The sequence below is a fragment of the Scyliorhinus torazame genome, chromosome 3 (genome assembly GCF_047496885.1).
Source record: "Scyliorhinus torazame isolate Kashiwa2021f chromosome 3, sScyTor2.1, whole genome shotgun sequence".
Lineage (NCBI taxonomy): Eukaryota > Metazoa > Chordata > Chondrichthyes > Carcharhiniformes > Scyliorhinidae > Scyliorhinus > Scyliorhinus torazame.
The window spans coordinates 12,481,633-12,495,782 of record NC_092709.1 but is presented as its reverse complement, the minus strand read 5'-3'; the positions used below and the strand labels follow the sequence as shown (position 1 = coordinate 12,495,782).

Sequence of the window (14,150 nt, the reverse complement as noted above, 5' to 3'; positions counted from 1 at the left end):
AGCACACCTAGTGGTCAACACACACCCAGCTCTCACCTGTGGCTTCAAATAGCTGTGTGTGCATCACACAATGAGCATCAGCTAGGGCACTGAACATGCAGCAGATCATGCACATCTCCGCTTGTCTTGACTTGTCAAACCACCGGGAACAGATGTGAAAGACTGAGAATGTGGGGCCGGTCAAGAGAATTCCATCTCCATTGTAATCAGCTCACCCACACATATTTCAGCTTCTGACCCCAGTTCGGAACTGTGTCGGAGGCAGGAAGCTATCATGGTGGAATATTGACATTGCCATTTTAAGTGAAACCCACCGATCTTCCAGAAATTAAGCTGAAGAGTGAGAGGTGAGGGCAGCTCTCACTGGAGGAGATGGGTATCAAATTTGTAACAAAACTTCCTGTGGTAATACCTACCCTCATATCTGCCTGTGAAATATGGATTCGCTACTCCACATATTTCAAGCAGTTGGACAGGTCCCACACAAGAGGCTTTGTGAACAGCGTGGGCATCAAGTGGCAGGGCAGAGTTCCCACCACTTGAAGTGCTTCAAAGAGCAGAAATATCTGGAGTTGCCGACTGAAAATAAAGTCGCCACATAAACTTGAACAACATCTGCAAAGTGGGCCAGGATTAAAGTTCAAGGACTCCTTGAAGGCGAATCTCAAGAAATATGACATGTGCACGACAGACCTGGAGAAAAACGTACAGGAAAGAACTCGGCAGATAAGGCCAGATGGCAACCTGAGAGGCCAGGCAGTCCCAACGAAAACAGGCAGTTCACCCTTGTCCACGGTATGGAAAGCAGGCAGGTCTGCAATCAGGCTCCTATCGCCATGTTAGAATGCACAACAGATGATTCCACACAGGGTGGCGTGGTAGCACAGAGGTTAGCGCTGTTGCCTCACAGCTCCAGGGTCCCAGGTTCGATCCCCGGCTTGGGTCACTGTCTGTGCGGAGTCTGCACGTTCTCCCTGTATCTGCATGGGTTTCCTCCGGATGCTCCGGTTTCCTCCCACAAATCCCGAAAGACGTGCTTGTTGGGTGAATTGGACAATCTGAATTCTCCCTGAGTGTAACCGAACAGGCGCCGGAATGTGGCAACTAGGGGCTTTTCACAGTAACTTCATTGCAGTGTTAATGTAAGCCTACTTGTGACAATAAAGATTATTATTATAAACGACACTCATCAATAGCGGAGGGAAACTGAAGACAATGATGATGCATTTGCAATTCGCACTTACAGAGTCATGGTTTGAATGCTTCAATGATCTCCTTTGTGCGTCCGAGCACCACAAACGTGATATTTCTGAAATTGAGACCTGAATCCTTTCTCGCACAAAGCTTGGCACACCTCCAGTTATGCTCACTCCCTGTGACTGCCATGGTCCCGAGGCAGCCTACCTAGCAATACAATATATTGTGGCATAACAGCCTGTATTTATATAGCACCTTTAACAATGTGTCCCAAAGCCCTTCACAGGAATGTTGTCAAACAAAAGAGAGGAAAATGTGGGTTTGAAAGAGTGGCGTGCAAGAGGAGGGATCATTGGAGAGGTTTACGGTGGAATTCCAGAGCCTGATGCCCATAGGCAGCTGAGGGCATCAACGACTGCCAATAGCGGAGGGATGAAAATAGGGGATGTTCAAGATGTCACAATTGGAGGAGCAAGTGGTACGATTCTGAAGGCTAATAACAATACCCACATCTTTCAAAAACTGAAATACTGTTTGTTTTGTGACGGCTGGGATCAGATTTATATACGTTTGAGTTCTTCCAGAGTATAACTTCAAATCTTTTGACATACAACTTGATGGTAGTGTGATCAAACATTTTGGAAACAGCAGATGTGCTCTCATATGTTGAAGTGCCTGATACAAACAGATTGTTCATTATTTCTTTAAAAGAGAGAAACAGATTAACTGTGATAATTCAACTATTTTATTTTCACACATCTACATCTGAATATAGCTACCCTTTGATTAAATATGAGACAATTAGCTGCCAAGCTGTAATATGTTACCGGAGGGTTAGGGAGACAGCAGGGGAGGAGGGGAGGGTGAAATGGAGCACTGAAGGAATCAGAGTGAAACACAGTGACATCAGTGAAAATTAAAAAAAACTTGCTGCTGGCTATTTACCCAGGTAAACTATTAACGGGACCTGACAGGCTGTTGGGTTGGATGCAGCAACTCGCAGAAGGCACGTTACAAATATAGCAACAGGGTTAGGTCATTCAATCCAAGTTCAATGATTGAACAGGCTGTGATCTTCCCTCTAACAAAGAGATGACAGAGGGGAGATCTGATCGAGGGCTTTCCAATGGTGAAAGGGTTCAATAGCTTAAAAGCAGAGAAAGTCCCCACGTTTCCTCCATGGAGTGGCTCAGTAGGAAGCACCACCCCAGTGTTGCTTTGGGGCACCAACAGAAAGTCACCGATGCCGGCTGAAGCTCAGAGGGTACTGTCATAATATCCACTCATGTATATAATGAGATGCAGACAGGCAGTGATTGACACACAGGATAACCAATGAACACACACGACACAGAACAACCAATCACCAGACAGGACACTACCACTATAAAACATACAAGGCATTAAGACTCTCCCTCTTCTCACAGGATACAGCTACAGAGATAGTTAGAGTGCACAAGGCCGTGAGCACCGTCTCCATGTGACAGAGAGCTAGTCTGGTCAAGCCAGTCAGAGCTTATCAGTTTAGATTAATAGAGTGTCAACCCACAGCAGATTATGTACAGCAACCAGCAGGTTCAATAAAACAGTGTTGGACCATCTCCTGTGTCAGAAGCCTGTTTCTAGTCTCACTGCATCCAGTTGCAGTCAATGTTAAACCAACTCAGATAACACATCAGGTACCTCCGAGTTAGAAAGTCGTGGTTTCAAGTCCCACCCCAGGGCCTGGGTGCGAAATCTAGGCTGTCACTCCCCAGTGCAATACTGAGGGACTGCTGCATTATCGGAGGTGTGGTCTTTCAGATGGAAACATTAAAAATAAGCCCTCTCTTTTCTAAACTCATCTATGCGATGTGGGCAACGCTGGCTGGGCCAGCATTTATTGCCCATCCCTGAGGGCAATTAAGAGTCGACCACATTGCTGTGGGTCTGGAGTCACAGGTAGGCCAGACCGGGTAAGGACGGCAGATTTCCTTCCCTAAAGGACATTAGTGAACCAGATGTATTTTCATGACAATCGACAATGGTTTGATGGACCCTTTAGACCTTTAATTCCAGATTTTTATTGAATTGCAATTTCACTATCTGCCATGGTGGGATTTGAACCAGGCAGAGAATGTCCCTGGGTTTCTGGATTATTAGTCCAGCGACAATACCACCTCGCTACTGCATTTCCAGTGGATGTAAAAGATCACATGGCATTACTTCAAAAGAGAGCACGGAGTTCGCTAATATTTAACATCACAAAAACAGATGATATGATCATTATTACATGGCTGTTTGCGGGACCCTGCTATGGACAGATTGCTGTTTCCGACACAACAACATTTCAAATATACTCTATTGGCTGTAATGTGCTTTGGGATATCCTGAGGTTGTGAAAAGCTATATATGAATGCAACACCGACTTGTGAGGTAATGGCTGCTGATGATACATCAGTGAAGACCCACCAGAGGTGTCATCCACATGTTCTGCAGTGGTGTGCTCCTTCTGATGAACCCACTCGCTGTTGCACTTGAAGTAGATCTGAGTGGCAGGGGTAGCCTTGCAATACAGGTTCACTGGCTTATTCTTCACAATGTACGCATCCCTGGGCTCAATCAGGAAATGGGGCAGGGGCTCCGGAGGGTCGGAGGGGAAGAATTCAGGAAGTTCCCCAAAGATGTCATCTTCTACAGGGAAATAAAGAAAGAGGCAAAGTAAGGGGTGAGAAACACACTCATGACATACTATATTCTGCAGCACTTATTACCATGATCAAGTGGAATCATTTTATCTCAATAGAATAATAAATGTATGCAAACACAGGCTTTACAACAAGGCCATTCAGTTCATCATGTCTGCACCAGCTGTTTGACAAAGTGATTCAATTTGTTCCATTACCCTTTCCTATCCCCATAGCCCTGCACAGCTTTCCCTCTTCAAATTTCCCCATCAAATTCCATTTCCACCACTCTTTCAGGTCTTCCAGGGCACAACAAGTGGCTGAATTTTTTAAAAACTCCATATTTCGCCTCTTTTTTTTGCTGGTTACCTCAGATCTGCCGACCCTCTTGCCTGTGTGAAGAGTTCCTCTCTATTTACTCCATCAACACCCCTGACGATTTTGAACGCTTCAGTTAAATCTCCCCTTAACCTTCTCTTCTCTGCAGACACGTGATTGGAGGGGAACTATTCCATGTGTGGCACAAAGAATGATCTGCTGCCTCTGATCAAAATGCTAATAGAAGAGAAAGATCAAACAAGGCAGAAACTCACGAGGCACCGCTGTTTGTGTACAATATTTACATCGCTTATAAACTCAACCGGTACAAACAAACAACAAGTGGTGAATCAGAACCCTCAGGTAGGATTCAGGTGCTTCTTAATCCCAGCATTAATCCTCCCTCAGTTCACGCATTGCAAATCCTGCTTTAAGCTAAACATGCAAATAACGCAATATATTTCAAGAACATTCCACCCTTGCTGGTAGGTAGTGTGTATCTTCACATTTGCACATAAATTGGATCACAAGTTCACCGTGTTTAGGTGAAAATATTGAGTTTTAATATGAGCAAGAAAACACGCTATACAATGAGCAATAAAAAAAATGGCACCCCCACATGGGATCAGACTCCCAGCCGCCAGAGGGCGATCACATCTAATGGTATTGCCTAAAGGAATATCGCTCCTTGAAACATCAAACGCACTCAGCAACTTCAACTGCCATCACTATATGGAAAGTGCCCTTAATGCAACAAGGAACATATCCCAACGCAATTTGAGGGTGATTGGGAGAGGAATGGGAGAGCTGGTTGAAGGGTGGTTTAAAATGGGTACCCACACGCGCGATGAGCTCATCGAATGCTACCATATCCAGTGTTGCTGGAAACGTGTGGCTCCTAGGTATGCCGAATGTGCGCGCATCACAGACTGTTAACAGCATCACAGTCTGGCACTCTGGTTATGCTGTTGGCCCAGAAAAGTATCACAAGCGTTCAGCGTACTCATTCCACAACTCAACGGCAGGGGCAGCACGGTTGCACAGTAGTTAGCACTGTTGCTTCACAGCACCAGAGTCCCTGGTGTGATTCCCTGCTTGGGTCACTGTCTGTGCGGAGTCTGCATGCTCTCCCTGTGTCTGCGTGAGTTTCCTCCGGGCGCTCCGGTTTCCTCCCATTAGTCCCGAAAGACATGCTTGTTAGGTGAATTGAACATTCTGAATTCTCCCACAGCGTAGCTGAACAGGGCTGGCTTAGCACAGGGCTAAAGAGCTGGCTTTGAAAGCAGACCAAGGCAGGCCAGCAGCACGGTTCAATTCCCGTACCAGCCTCCCCGAACAGTTCCAGCTTATCTTTGTCGCCAGTTCAATAAAGGCGAAAAGGAGTCAGGTGAGTAACATTAAGAAGACTTTTATTTACTCAACGTACTATATATATCAAGGGGCCCGGTCAGACTTTACCGGGTCCTCCCTCTCTATCCGTTGGTTCCTATCTGGCCGACCTTATATACACATGATAATAGCCCCGTAGTTAGCAGGGGGAGCTCATACTCCTCGAAGCACACGGGGGAAACAATTAAGCCGTCCTGTGTGCTCCGTGCTGGTTATTGCAGGGGGCTGGTTTAGCACACTGGGCTAAATAGCTGGCTTTTAAAGCAGACCAAGGCAGGCCAGCAGCACGGTTCAATTCCCGTACCAGCCTCCCCGAACAGGCGCCGGAATGTGGCGACTAGGGGCTTTTCACAGTAACTTCATTTGAAGCCTACTTGTGACAATAAGCAATTTTCATTCATTCATACAGGTGGCTCGTGGTTTCAATGTGGACAGGGGAGGATCACTTGAATCTCTCAGCTCCTCCACCAGTGAGTTGACAGGGGAGGTTAGCGGAGCCCTTGGAATCTGTGTCCATCGAGTTCAACTTATGAACGACCACCTTCTGCACCTTGACAAAGGCTCAGGTACCGACACTGGACAAACAGTCCATGGAAGCCAGAGAGGTGAGAATGAGTCAAATGCACTCAAGGCTGGCCATGTCTGAAAGTAGTTGTAGAAATCCCATTGAAATAGTATGGGTTTCTTGATTGGCAGAGATTCCTTTTGATCTGCCATGCTTTTCCTGCTACCCCAGCCTGCCCCACCACGCCCAGAGTGGAGTACCTTTGGTCCGTGGCTGCCAAAATTATTGTTTTATGGATCAAATGTAAGGCGTATCTATCCGATTATTATCCTTCCGGTTCCTTTGTCCATTCCGATTGACATTTCAAACTGACACACAGAAAGTGAGGCAAGTTACCTTCAAAGTGTGATAGGTCAAAGCAGGAGGGCCAGGCGGGGATGAGGTGGAGGAATCAGATTGGAGGAGGCAAATGTAAAGATCAACCTTTGCCTCTCCCTGTCTAACTCACAGAGTCATAGATGTTTGCAGCATGGAAACAGGCCCTTCGGCCCAGCTTGTCCATGCCGCCCAGTTTCTATCATAGAATTTTTTTATTTTTTTTAATCATAGAATTTACAGTGCAGAAGGAGGCCATTCGGCCCATTGAGTCTGCACCGGCTCTTGGAAAGAGCACCCTACCCAAGGTCAACACCTCCACCCATCCCATAACCCAGTAACCCCACCCAACAGTAAGGGCAATTGTGGACACTGAGGGCAATTTAGCATGGCCAATCCACCTAACCTGCACATCTTTGGACTGTGGGAGGAAACCTGAGCACCCGGAGGAAACCCACGCAGACACGGGGAGGATGTGCAGACTCCGCACAGACAGTGACCCAAGCCAGAATCGAACCTGGGACCCTGGAGCTGTGAAACAATTGTGCTATCCACAATGCTACCGTGCTGCCCGTCCCACTTGCCCGCATTTGGCCCATATCCCTCTATACCCACCCTGCCCATGTAACTATCTCAACTGTTTTTTTAAAGGAAAAAATGGCGAGGTTGGTGGAGGGAGGGAGAGACGGCCAATTAACGGCCCATTAACCTCCTTGTTCAGGGGTATTCAGCAATGCCAGGTTTAAAGCTAATTTCAGCGAACCGAAATAGGGTCGGCGCACATACAGCTGTCAGATTCACTTCACGTTTTCAACTGTGTTCGGCGGCTTAACATTGCTGGAAGAGTTAAAACTGTTCTGTTTTTCTTTAACATTCAGTGCTAACACATCAATAGCAGATTGTAAGCTAAGGGCGGGGAGGCGAGAGGCAGGAAACGGTATAATTTCAGCTATTACCAAAGTGACATGGTTGCTAGGTAACGGAACACGCCGTCACTCAGGCAATCAGTGTTATGCACTAAGCAATCCGATAGCCTCCAAATTGCCCGATTTGCAGACGCACTGAGGGCTATTGGATTGCTTCAGACCCAGGGCTTGAGGCTGTTATCCCAATCAGGCGTCTCTTCGCTAAGCTGGTAATCAATACAGCGTTCCCAGAGAGATCACCTGGGCTCTGTGAAAACGATAAAGCCGGCTCTGATCGGAAATGGTGACGGTTCTCAATGCTGCCTCTCCCAGCGTCCACCCTCGAATGCACCCCCCCCCCCTCTGGTGGGGTGGCAGCTGTTATCAGGCGCTTGCCATCGACGCAGTGAGACTTACGTGGTTAAAATAATTGGTAAAAGCAATGCGAGGCAGATCTTTTTCTATGTGGTATGCGGCTGAGGTCTGTAATGCAGTGCCGAAGGGGCAGGTTCAATTGAAGAATTCAAAAGGGAAGGAGGCAGTTATCTGGAAAGTAAGAGTGTGCGGGCTTACGGGGAGAAGGCGGGAGAACGATACTAAGTGAATTGCTCATTTGGCGGGCCAGTGCAGGCCCGAATGGCCGAATGGCCTCCTTCAGCACTATGACCACTCTTTGATATAGGCATCACTGAGCATTCCCAGGATGAAGCTCTCATTGCTTTGCCTCAACAGTGTGCCATAACCCTATCCCTGTTGTGACTGGCAGCCGTTTTCAATTTCATGCATATCAGGGCTCCCCGCTCCATTTGGACCCATTCCTGGAGGTTTCGTCACATGACCTCCAGCCTCCCGCTGCCCCATCCAATCACGTGGCCTTTATTCCCACTCCCCACCATCATAGAATTATAGATTCCCTAAGTGCAGAGCCTGCACTGACCCTTGGAAAGAGCACCCTATCTAGGCCCAGTCTCCTGCTCTATTCCCGTAACCTCACCCAACCTTTGGACACTTAGGGGTGATTTAGGGCCAATCCACCTAACCTGCACATCTTTGGACTGTGAGAGGAAGCTGGAGGAAACCCACGCAGACACGGGGAGAATGCGCAAACTCCACACGGTCACCCAAGATCTGAATCGAACCCGGGCCCCTGTTGCTGTGAGACATCAGTGCTAACCACTGTGCCACCGTGCCGCCTCGTACCATTTCAAATCTAATGAACAAAGAAAATTGGAAAACAAGTTGTTCCTTGTCTCAGACGCCCCAATGACTTTTCTCCTAAGTTGTTCACTGTGGAGCCCAGGAAATTTACCTTGAAACCCAACATACATTTGATGGGCTGAATGGCCTCCTTCTGTGCTGCAAATGACTCTTTGGCTCCTGGACGAACCTGTCTGGTTGGAAGGCCGGCTTGTTGCGGATATCCCTATCAGCTCTCTGAGCGAAACTGACTCCGTGAAGTCGTGTCACGCACATAGACTAACATGCTGAGGTTTTTCTGCCGTGCAGAAAGAGGCCATTTGGCCCATCGAGTCCGCACTGACCCTCTGACTGAGCACCCTACCGTATCGCTGTAACCCCAGCTAACCTGCACATCTTTGGACACTAAGGAGCAATTTAGCGTGGCCAATCCACCTAACCTGCACATCTTTGGACTGTGGGAGGAAACCGGAGCACCCGGAGGAAACCCACGCACACACGGGGAGGACGTGCAACCTCCAGGCAGGCAGTCACAAGATTGCTTTACTTGTTGTGGTAACAGACTCGCTAACCCATTGTAATCTTAACCCAAGGAAGTTTTATTCACTCTCTCAGAACCAAGTTCAGTGGAGCCAAAATGCAATTGTGCGAATCTCTTTTCTTTTATCTCGCTACCTGTAGAAATTCTTTCGGAGATGTCAGCATCGGTATTTAATTTTTCACTGCCAGACTGTAGAATTAATTTCTGTTTCTCCTGCCAGTGACTAGCACCTTGGGACAGATTTCACAACAATTCACAAGTGGCTAATGAATGAAGCCTAGAATGCCTAGAATAATCTGGCATTTCTACAGTATAATAATGAATATGAATGTACCTTTTACGCAATTAGATTCTGCTTGTTTTAACAGTGAAAGAGGATTCTGATGCACTGTCAGTAATGCAATAAAAATTAAATCAATTTACTTAGTTCAACAACAGCTGATATTTATATAGCGCCTTTAACGTAATGAACCGTCCCAAGGTGCTTCACACGAGCATTCTAAAATAAAGCGTGACACCGAGCCACAGAGGAGGCATTAGGTCAGATGACCAAGAGCTTGTCAAAGAAGTCGATTTTGAGACGTGTCTTAAAGGTGAAAGCGAGGTAGAGAAGCAGAGAGGTGTAGGGACAGCACTCCAGAGCGTAGGTTTAGGCAGCCAAAGCCATAGCCATCAATGGTGGAGAGATTATAATTAAGAAGTCCAGAAATAGGGGAGTGCAGATGTCTGGATTTTGAAGAGAATACAGAGATAGGGAAGAACAGGGAGAGATTTGAAAACAAGGCGAAGAGTCTCAAAATCAAGGCATTGTTTGACAGGAATCCAGTGTAGGGCAGCAAGAACAGGGGGCGATAGGGAAATGGGATTTGCTATGAGTTAAGGCACGGCAACAGAGCTTTGGAAGTTTATGGAAGTTAGAATGTGGGAGACCAGCCAGAGAAGCATTAGAACAACTGAGAAAAATGGCTCAGACCATGAACGATGGGATGTCGATTCTGTCCACCTACTCCCAGAACCTTATCTTATCGCGTGCCGAAGCTCAGGGGGCTGATTAAACCCACAGCAATTGGAAGCCCACTCTGGTTAAGAACTAAGGAGGGAGAGGAGAAAGAAGAGAGGCAGATGTGTAGGGCTGAACAATATGGTAGGGGGGAAGGTGGGGGGAGGGATGGACAGCTCGCCCCTGCCAAACCAGAGTTGGGGTGGTGCCGACAGGCTCCATCCCAACCGACCCCACAGTCACAACGTTCTACAGAGCCGCTGAACAAGTGCCAAGGGGCAACTTGTGATCCTCACTGGGGAGGAAGTGCCAACCTTTGGTCCTGCCGACCAATCAGATTCCCGGGAGCGTGGAGAATGCGAGAATGCATCAGTGTCCACTTCCGGGACTGCAGGGGAAGGAGGAAGCAGATCTGTATTCCCAGAGCAATGGGCAGGGAGGGTTTGGGCATGGCAGGGAGGGGGGCTGGGAAGGGGATGGGGGCCGGTTTAAGGCTGCGGGCATGTAGGAATGAAGGGGGGGCAGTTTAGTCTTAAGGGGTTGCCAGACCCCCCCCCCCCACCCTCACCTCACTCTCTCTCCCCGATCAGCAAAGTGCAGACCCCCATCCTTCCTTCCCGCCCTTTGTTGAGAAATCGGGCTATCCATTCATGGCCGACTGCACCACGCCAAACCGTTCATGGCATGGGAAGCATATTATGAGGGTCTATTGGCTTGATAAGAAGTCTAATTAACCTTTGATTACTTATGTGAATATAGAGGGAGGCTGCCAATCTTGGTGCCAGCCCACCCTCCCGGGTGGTGCTGGTGGTGCCCACCCACCCTATTTTCTTTGCCCCCCCCCCACCCAAAACGCACCCGGTGGGGGCATGTAAAATACAGCCCATAGGGTGGGAGAGAGACAGAAAGATAAAGGATGATAAAGAAAGAGCGACGGCGGAGAAAGAGACAGACTGTCACAAATAGAAAGTGCGGAAGATAGAGACTGATAGAGAAAGAAAAGAGAGATACAGACAGACAGTCATAGGGAGATACAGAAATAGAGAGAAACAAAGACCAAGGGAGACAGGTGTGACAGACGGATATAGAGTGGGAGGGGAGACAGAAGGAGAGATTTTGAGCTCGCATTAGCCATGAGCGTAAACAGCAACGCGGGTTCTAAAGAGTCGGAAACGGGTTTCTTACTGGCGAGATCTCGTTTTCCAATTTTCCCCGCCACTCGCTAATTACTTCACGCGCTTTATAAATGGCGCCCTGATCTCTGTGAAGGTGGCATTGCCTGCTGTATAAGGCCCCACTCTGCCAGCAGGATGGTGGAAGCCAAGCCCCTAGAGTTTCTTTGCCCAGAACGTAAAATTCTGCTCAGAGTAAAAGAGAACATTAGACTGAAATAGAAAAGGTGCTTAGATAGTGAAAACCGCACTGTCTGGTGTGATGCTGAGAGGAGGTCGGGTGGGCACTTCATTCAGCCCAAACATTATGGGCTGAATGATTCGCCCACCGCTCCCCCCCCCCCCCCCCCCCTCCAGAAGCAAAGTAGGTGTGGAGGCGACACACTCCTCACCAGCCCCAGAGGGCTAAATAGAGGCCGTGGGGTACTCCTGCCCCTCAGCGGGGAGAAAGACCCGCCCCCGGGAACCTCTGGTCAATCGGATTGGTCGCAGCTCAATCAACCCCAGCCGTACCAAGGTCCGTCAATGGGCACTGCCAGGGCTCCAAGCAGGAAGCAGAAGAATGCCCAGTGGATCCCAGAGACATGCAAGCCTGGGGTCCTGGGCAGGGAGGATTTGGGCAAGTGAGGGAGGGGACAGGGGTGTGGTTAATGCAGCAGGTGGTTCCGAAGGAAAGGGGGGGGGGGTTCTATTTTAAGGAGGTCACCCCCCACCGCCAATCCACGAAGGTTAGCACAAGAAGATAACCCATTCCCCTGTTTGGGATTAAAAACAAATTATGCTACCGACTCCAGCGACTGCCCACCATTACTGGCGTGGGCAGTGTTTTTTTGGGGTCACCTGGCTGGGTAACGAGGCAAATTGACCCTTGATTACCTTTTTAAATATGGTGATTTTGGCGTCTGCCCACCCCGCGCATTATGGGGGTGAGCGGGAAAGTGGTGGGGTGGGTGCGTACCCTCCCCCCCGCCCCCCACCCCCACCGAAAACACACCCGGCAGGGGGCGCATAATATGCAGCCCAAGTCTTCGGGGAGGAGCAGAAGGGGTGGCCGTCCCAATTGTCCGTGAAGTCACCAGTGGGTTGCTAAAGGTGGGGCATTATGGCAATTTCATATTAAATAGTTTTAGGCAAAGTATCAGGGCTGCTCGCTTGTCATCAGAACCATTTTATGTAAGATAAAAAGTTACTGAGTAACCCAGCATTTTGATCGTATTTTGAATAAGTGTTAGGAATATGGGGCTTGGGGCAGACTATCCAATCCCTCCAGCCTGTTCCGCTATTAATTTAGATCATGGCTGATCTGTATCTTAACTCCATTGATTCGCTTTTGCTCTATAGCACTTTGTACATTTGCCCAGCAAAAATCTATTGATTCCAATCTGGGAAATATCAATCATTCCAGCATCCAATACTTCAGGAGGGAATGGAACCCACGTTCCTAATATCCTTCACAAGGAAAGCTGTTACCTACTCCTGAATAGCTATTGCTCCAATGTTAAGACCGTGTTCCAAATTGCCCCCCCCCGCGAAAATAGTTTCTCAATGTCGTCTCTAAACATTGCGATGAGGTCGCCCGTCAATCTTCGAAACGCAAGGGCTTGATCTCAGGTTCCTGCAGCCTCTCCTCGTAATTTAATCTTTGTGTCCTGGTGTTATTATTGTTCTATATCTGGCAAATCTGCGCTACATCCACCCAACCTGAGGCCGACATATACTTCCCGGATGGCAGTGCCCGAAGTCTGACCAAAGTCCCAAATTGGCACAGTATCGGGGGAGCCCGGTCCCATGGGGGGAACAGACACGCAACAATTTGATCCAGAAGAAAAAGGGGAGAGTGGCAGTTGCCTTAATAGTCCACAAGGGCGGCACGGTAGCATAGTGGTTAGCACTGTTGCTTCAGAGCTCCAGGGTGCCAGGTTCGATTCCCGGTTTGGATCACTGTCTGTGCGGAGTCTACACGTTCTCCCCGTGTCTGCGTGGGTTTCCTCCGGGTGCTCTTGTTTCCTACCACAGTTCAAAGGTGTGCAGGTTCGGGGGATTGGTCATGTTAAATTGCCCATTCATGTCCAAAAGATGTTAGGTGGGATTACGAAGATAGGGTGGAGCTGTTGGTTTAAGTAGGGTGCTCTTTCCAAGGGCCGATGCAGACTCGATGGGCCGAATGGCCTTGTTCTGCACTGATTCTTTGAAGTAAAGTCTGAAATTGTTTTTATCCGAATTCACGCTCTGAAGTTAATAACCACTTCCATATTTAATACCTCGACCGCTGACAGTTCATCCACTAATTGAATTATGCAGTCTACCGAGGACTCATTTGCAAACAATATTTCCTCACCACATTCAAGAATGTCAATCAATCATGGCGGAGCATAAATTGAAAACCTTAATCTGTGGAGATGGGTTTCATCGTGAGATTTAGCTATATGGGTGGGGACTGGGCTTGTTTGCAATCACAGTGAAAAACAGTCAAATTAAATTCTGATAGTTCATAAATCATTCAGAATGCCATTGACAATACAAATATACAGAGTTAACAATTTTAGCTCTCCAGTGTTGTCGGATGTCTGAATGCAAATTTTAATCCCCAAATGCCAGAATTACTTCCATCAGCAAAAAAAAAGACTAAGCAGGAACTGATAATCACTCTACTTTCCAATATCTGATGTTCCTTTTCAAGTTGAACACAGTGGGACATACAATCTGGTTTGGATGCCTAATTTGCCCCGAATTATTCCATCAACTGCTTTAACGGGTTATTTTAAAATAATTGGTGAAGGAACCAGGAAAGGGCAAGAGTTAAAGAGATTTTTTTTTTCTCTCACGCATACAGTTGTTGTGGTCAGGGTGTGCGAAGTGTGAAAGGAGGGTGGAAGCAGATTAAA

General features: G+C 47.9%; 1 protein-coding gene across 6 annotated transcripts in view; it reads right to left on the bottom strand.

Annotated features, from left to right (window-relative positions):
- The window catches only part of LOC140408299 (netrin receptor UNC5C-like), a 452,196-nt gene that overhangs the window by 154,629 nt on the left and 283,417 nt on the right, over positions 1 to 14,150 (bottom strand). For all 6 annotated transcript variants that reach the window (XM_072495295.1, XM_072495296.1, XM_072495297.1 and 3 more), the window contains exon 2: positions 3,649 to 3,870. In XM_072495295.1, the coding sequence (XP_072351396.1) occupies positions 3,649 to 3,870 (222 nt within the window). The remainder of the gene's footprint in view (positions 1 to 3,648; positions 3,871 to 14,150) is intronic.